The 7,340-nt window shown below is 41.8% G+C and overlaps 1 protein-coding gene across 1 annotated transcript in view; it reads right to left on the bottom strand.

Annotated features, from left to right (window-relative positions):
* ZMIZ1 (zinc finger, MIZ-type containing 1) overlaps positions 1-5,815 on the bottom strand; it is a 157,688-nt gene extending 151,873 nt beyond the window's left edge. The window contains 1 exon segment of the mRNA XM_009884558.1: positions 5,756-5,815. Coding sequence (XP_009882860.1) covers positions 5,756-5,815 — 60 coding nt within the window.
* Between the last annotated feature and the right edge of the window lie 1,525 nt (positions 5,816-7,340).

The following is a 7,340-nucleotide window of genomic DNA, read 5'->3' as shown; positions in this document are numbered from 1 at the left end:
GAGCAGTCACTACCAGGATGCAGGATCTACCGGGGCAGGAATGTTGATTGACAAGTCTCTAAATGGACTTGAAGAGCCAGGAAAGCTGGTCTGCTGTCAGTTTTTCCTAAACATACTTAACTCTAGCAGAGGAATATTCCAATGGACTGAGCATGAAGGCAGACAAAGAATTTGCAGCTATGGGTCTCAGGAAAAAAAATAAATTAAAAAAATATAGCTACTAAGACAGTACTGATGGACCATTCAACCAATAAGCTGTAACACTTGAGGCCCATCAAGTGTCTTTTTATGGAAAAGAAAGGTCTTTCTCACTATTAGTCTTACTGCTGTATGTTATTTCATACATACCTGCTAAAAAGCCCTGTAACACTTATATGGACTACAACCAAAAAATATGTATTCTAAAGAAATGCGCCCTTCATAAGAACACGTCTCATTTTCAAAGTTCTTCAAGAATGAAATTTTCATTAAGCTTTATTAAAATCTTTTCAGCTGTTATGTCATACCAGTCCATATTAACCAGTTAAAAACACATTAAAAATGACATGCTGAGCATTTACATGAGTCTGCAACAATAACACTGAAGAGCAGAATTAGTTCAAACATTTCAGGGCTTAAATGCTAACATTTATGTAAATATACAACAAAGAATCCTATTTTCCTCTGAATTGCAAGCGACCAAAAACCCAGTTGCAGAGTGATGAAAGAAATGGGCCTGTTTGTTTCCAATTTGAGCAAGAAAATATCAACAAAAACACACAGCAATTACAACTTTTAGCTCTCTGAATGGCTGGGGAGGCATTATAAAGCATTGCAACTGCAGCAATTCAGCAAGCTTTCTTGAAGGAAAGAGGGGAGAAATGCTAATCGGTTTCTAGAAATCAGCTATGTGACGTGTGCCTCCAATGAAGTGGGGTACCCTGCGTGGTCCAACATCATTTGATGATACTGCCCAATGTGTCCCGATGAACCATGACACAAGCAGCAGAAACAACCTTCTCTGTTCCCACCATGACCAAACACTTTTGATGCCAGAGAGCCTTTTCATATGTCCCTTTAACCTGTCGCTAAAATGTCAATACAGCTTTAGTACGTACCCTGACAACTGTCCTCAGCATGGCAGAAAGATATCACACACCTGTTCTGAAAGGGGTGGCTTCCTTGTAACTTAAATATACAAAGATTTTCTCCATCATCATCTTTTCAAGAATTTCAGAAGAGATGTATAGAAACCTTACAAACTGACTGACAGCAAAGAAGGACAATAAAAGGTGGAAGTCCCTAGATTTAAAGTAGTGCTACAACTTTAAAGTGGAGCCACCAGGGTGAGAGCAGAGAGATGTCATGCCACCCACTGATTTTGCCTTGTGTTTATTTGTATCACATAAGGAAAATAATGGACGGTGTTTGATTAAAGCCATACCTCTGGTCTATTATGAAGAATGGTTTAAGAAAAGCAGTCAGTTCCCTGTCAGGACTTCCTATGCAGTGGCAGCCAAGCTGGCTCCTTCAGAAGGCTGTGCCTGGGCCCTGGGAAGCCCTCAAATTCAGCCCTGTGCCCGCCTAAGACAGCTCCTGCTGCCCCAGAGTTCCACGGTGGACAGTGCACCAGAGCCACCCAAGCCATGAGTACTCGGCAGATAAACAGATTATTACTGCACCTCAAATAGGGCAGTACTCAGGGGCTATCAGACCTTCACTGAGCATAAAATCATTTTGTGGTTTTGTTTGTACAGACAAAGAATTAAAGAAAAAAGTCTGCACCCTGAAGATCCAGCCTCCTTCAACATACCCTGAGGAGTCTCCTGTGTCATGACAAACTAATTGCATGTGTTAAGGGAAGCCTGTTACTTTGGCTTTTTCCACTGTACATCAAAAAAACTATGTTTGATTTTAAAGCACATACACTTACAAATACTGAGGGAATCAGCTACAAAGAGACCACACAAGCTGTTCCAGCCTTCCACAGAAGTCTGGGGTTTTTTTCACTGTAAATACACAGCCACCTCTTCAGTTTGCCCTTTCATCTATTCTGAAACACTTCTTAACACACACACACACTTCATTTCCTAACTAGCTGATCATATACAAGTTTTGGGTTTGTAGCTTTAAAGCGCTAAAAAAGATGAAGGTAAAACACAACCTTGATCATGGAACAGAAGTCAGCAAGGATATTGTGGGTGTCTCACAAGTCACAGAGCTGGGAAGAAAGAAGCCTGTCCTGACCCTGTGTTGAAACCTGATCTAGTCAGAGAGGCACATGGATTACCATTTATAGCATTTCTCAGGGGCTGGGGTGAGGGGCAAGGAGGGGGGCAGACAGCTCCCGGTCTGGCTGCATGAGCCACTAGCTGCCAGCAAGGTTGTAAAACACGCAGATGCTGGGCGCCAGGAAGGATGCTTTTCCTCCTGCTGTTGCAGTGCACCTTCCACGCCACTGCTGGGTTAACCACCCCGAAAGCACCCGCCTCTTCAGCAGAACAGCAGTACTGTTTGTTCACAGGCTGGGAAGAAAGGATAAATGACTAGAGACTGGGGAAGAAAAGGCAGGCAGATATTTGTTTGACCCTGCAGTTAATCCCCGAAAACAGTAAAGATACATTGATATAGACATGCAAGGAACTGCTTTGCTCCCAAAACCAACGTGCACATAACAGTGTGTGGTCCAGTTCCCTATGGGGGGAACTGGAAATTACTCTTTGTGGTACCACGTTAATTTTGCCAGCTAATGACCTGTCTCAAAGAACAAGGTAAATGTCTCCAAGCTGGAAATTTATGATCCTGTGACAGAGACATGAGTCTCCTGCAAAAAGCTAGACAGGGTGAGCTTCTGTCTCTTCCTCTACTATGACAAAGGTAACAGCACAAGATTTTGGAAGTATGAAAAAGCAGAGGGCAGTCTCTATGCTAAGTTCTTCAACAACAACAAAAATCAGCCATTCCTCTCCAACAAAACTACATGTACTGCCACTGCCACAAAAAAGCTTTCTGCTATATATTTCTGGTGTTCAGCCATTGTCTTGGTTAACTACACTTTTTCATGAGTTGAAAACAAAAGCATCCCTAATCTCTCACTCGGGCCTATACAGAACACAAGCACCATGAATTCACGAGCATGCCCAAGAAGGATACCTCCTCGCCAGGCATCCTTACTGTCTGACAGAACAGAGCACCTATGCAAGCATGCCCCTGCCCACCAGAAAACCCTGAGGATCAAACAAAACCAAGAATAATCCACGAATGCTGGGAAGTCTGACCTTCCTCCCTTCCTCTCGGCCTTCATCCCTGATGAAATATCCCAGCTGCATATGTAACCCAGCACTATGTATAAATGAAGTTAGTGGTTTAACTGACAAAGTACCCATTACATAGGCAAAAATATCTCTTTAATACTGTAAGAAGTGTAATTTGATATTCTTTTATCTAATTAAAGTAATACAAATTCTTTATGTACAGAAACTGACAGCTCTAGAGAAAAGAACTAAGCAGCATCCTCTGTTTGTCTCCACTTGATCTAAAGGTCTGTTCTTACAGCTGGAAGGTTAAATTGTTCTGCAAGTCACTTAATTCTTCATCCTGTGGGCTAGGATGGCCAAAAAGGACACCAATTTGTGCCAGTCAAAGGCATATTTTTTTCTGAGCCAGACAGTTGTTCATAAGAAACTGGGATGAAATCCCAAAATTCGTATTTCCCTCAGGCCTCTGAAGGGCCATGAGATGCATTAACTTTCACCACAGAGCAAGGAAAGAGAGAGAGCAAGCCGCCACAGACCGAGCCTGGTTTATGACTAGCAATTCTGCAGGGACATATTCCTATTTCTGCTCCTTGACCTACAAACTAGCTTTGTTTGATTTATTCTGAAATCCTCTCTTATAAAGGAAACATGGTTTAGATATAAACTTGATTCTTTTTTTATATCCCCCAAAGCATCTGCATGGCCAGACTTGCAAATAAACACGCATTTTCTGTTCTTTGCATTACAACACATTCTAGAAAATATAAACTTCTACTAATATCTAGGCAAACATGACAAAACATAATGATGGAGACTGTTGAAACTATGAAAATGGAAACAGGTAATCATAGAATCATTGAATATCTCAAGTTGGAAGGGACCCATAAGGATCATTAAGTCCAACTCCCTGCTCCTCGTAGGACTACCTAAAACTAAATCATATGACTAAGATATAGTCCAGAAGCTCCTTGAATTCTTACAGGCTTGGTGCCATGACCACATCCCTGGGTAGCCTGTTGCAGTGACTGACCACCCTCTCAGTGAAGAACCCTTTCCTAATGTCCAATCTGAACTTCCCCTGATGCAGCTTCATTCCTTTCCTTGTGTCCTGTCACTGGTGACCAGTGTGAGATTAGCACCTTCCCCTCCAATGCTTCGCTTGAAGAAGTTGTAGATAGAAGAAAATAAAGTAAGTGTAAAAATCTAGACTGATCCAGTACCACCCCCATGCTTATCTTTTATTAATTCCTTTGATCTACAGTGCTTGTGTCTACAACACAAAGATATCTATGAACAGAAAAATGCTGCAGTCCCTCAAGAAGCGATATGCACACGTCCCACAGCAGAAGTAGGCAGGTAGGTTTTCAACTTAGTTAATACAAATATAAAACTGAAACAGCAAGACTCTGGGCTATGAACATACCATGGCCTGAAATGACAGAAAACTGCTCAGATAACAGGGAAAAAAAATTGGCAACATTATTTCATGGAATAATATCTTCCTGTTTTTCCAATGTAATTCAGAAAATTTCAACCATTCTGAAGAGATGAACTTTGGAGCTCATCTAATGGATCCAGCTGGGATAACCAATCTTCAAAATACCTGTGTGCAGCTTGCAAGAGTGCATCTGTTTGCAGCAGGCATGCATTGGTTTAGAGATAAAACCAGGAAATATCAACACGTTAAACCATTCTCTTGCTCACCTCCTCTACACAAAGAACCATTGCTATGAATTTTCTCTAAAGATTCTTTCATGTGGAGAAGAACATATGTGAGGGGAAGATACATGCTGCCTGCAATGCCAGAGTAAAGCTCACTCAGAAGGGTAAAGCAGGGAAAGATGGCATCTGCTCATTCCATCCTTGCCTTTGTAGTTTCACTTGGTTATAAAAGCATTTACAAGCACAGTTAGAGTGGGGAAATCTGTAAATGAGACTTAGATCCCACTGCCTTTCAGTGAATTACAAGGGCCCATCATTTTCACAAACAGACGCTTCTCAAAATTTTGCCTTGCGAACAGAAGTTTTTACATCTCCACACAAACCGATTAACCCGAACACTTGGAGGTATGCCAACCATCCAAGTCCCGAGTCTCCAGGCAGTGCAGGTTGCAGGTCTCAGGTCAGATACTGGATTAGAATCAAAACCGGCCTGTCAAAATTTTGGATTGTTGTGCTCAGAACAGAAGTACGATGGCTGCCCACTGTGACACCTTCAGGGCAGAACTGGCAGGACTAGCACCACTCTGCTTTCAGCTGGGACAGATTTGTTGAGTCTCCAGGCTGAAGATTTCTTAGAAAGGTGAAAGGGAAAGTTTGGCATTTGAGGTTTATGCACCAGGTGTTGCAGTAGATATTGTTATCTTCAATGAGATTTACAATGTGTCATTCCTACCACTCTCCTCCCCTCTAAAAGGCAAGGATGTTAATTAAGCAACAGGTAATCATAATGCAAAACACACCCTGCCAGACAATACACAATGCTCATCTGGCAGCAATGATCTCCACCTTCAGCTTACCTGTTTTATGCACTGCAGCCGGTCATTGGTCTGCTGTATGTGCCTGTCCATAGAATTCATTTTGATTGTCTCCACTTTCTTCTACCTGAAAGCCATTAAAATCCCTCGATCTGCAAGACAAAAAGGACAGTAAAGATCACTGAGCATAGTCCATGCACATTTACCACCTAAACAATCCAGCAGAGCTGCTTCCAAGAGACCCCTGAGCACTTTGTGACATAGCATAATAATAATCCAAATAACAATGACAGTCTGGCTTTGGCAAGGACAAGGGCATGGGGATTCTTCCTAATCTTCCTCCAAGAGAAAATACCTCCCAAAAATATTCAATGAATCAGATATGGCAGAGTATTACATGGCCAAAAATAACACAAAATGTATATTATGAAGACTCTGGATTTCTGTATTGAAAATTAAAAGCAACAGGTATACTTTGGACTCTCCTCCAGCTAGATTTATTTCACAAGCCCTTGAAATGGCGAAGATGACAGTGAGTGAAGGACTGGGATTCACAACTCAACGCAGACTTTCAGAATGACTAATGATTCCAGATGCACAACCTAGTATATACGGAAGATGCCTGATACTCAGACCAAAGGGCTGAGCAGTTCTTGCCTTCTAGAAAAATTGGTCTCTTTAAGGCATCCATAGCTGAACAAACCACTTGTTGCTTCTGGAAAAACACCCCACTCTTTAGGCCCATCTCTAATAAACTGTGTAACTTAAGGCAAATTAAAACTTCCCTGTAACTTTAAAAAAATTTTCTAGAAGATGGAAAGGAAGGCTCAAAGTGGTGTTAGGAGTTTTAATTCATGTTGCTACAGCTGTATAAAATCATCAAATGAAAACTGGCAATCAGTTATGATGACCTAAAGAACAAACCCGCAGTTCCCTAAGCCCACCACTGATGCTCATCATGCTGAGTTACGTTTGTGGATACAGCTTGGTACACACTGGTGCCATCAAGACGAGCCCTGCTCTGTGTATTTGTTAACTCTTTTTCAGAGCCATGCTTTACATCATACTCCATGATCACACATAAGCAGCTCTTTGTCAAGATAATGGTATGTGTCTGGAATCAAGAACAACGCCTACAAGATGGGGAAACGGTGCTAAATCAGCATGCACACATCACGCTGAATTCACCATTTACCTCTCCCTTATCCCTGCATTCAGACTGGGGTAAAAAACAGAATAGCAAAAATAGCAAAAACAGCTCTACTGATCTGAAAGGCAGGAACAGCCAAAATGCCACTCAAACTTGGACCAAGAGCAAGACACTAAAAGCACAAAGAAGCTTAAGTAAGCCTCCTAGTGCGGGCACGGTTTGCATTTCACTGGGCCCCTTACACCCATTCTCCCCTTCTCTGGCCCTGCCCTGTAGTTTCCCTATAGTGGCAGAACAGCAGAAGTCAACAACTAATTAACAGTTTCACTTCATAATTCATATTACTAAGCAGTTTGCACCATGACTTCTACTTATTTATGTTTTAAGTAGACCGGCATAAGACTCTAGCCTGTACTTAATAAGCTGAGCAGTTTCAAGTGCTTTTTTCTAGAATTCACTTCTCAGGGGCACAGAGAT

Source organism: Charadrius vociferus, unplaced genomic scaffold, assembly GCF_000708025.1.
Source record: "Charadrius vociferus isolate BGI_N301 unplaced genomic scaffold, ASM70802v2 scaffold655, whole genome shotgun sequence".
NCBI lineage: Eukaryota > Metazoa > Chordata > Aves > Charadriiformes > Charadriidae > Charadrius > Charadrius vociferus.
The sequence above is the reverse complement of the archived record's forward strand: the minus strand, read 5'-3'. Positions and strand labels throughout refer to the sequence as shown.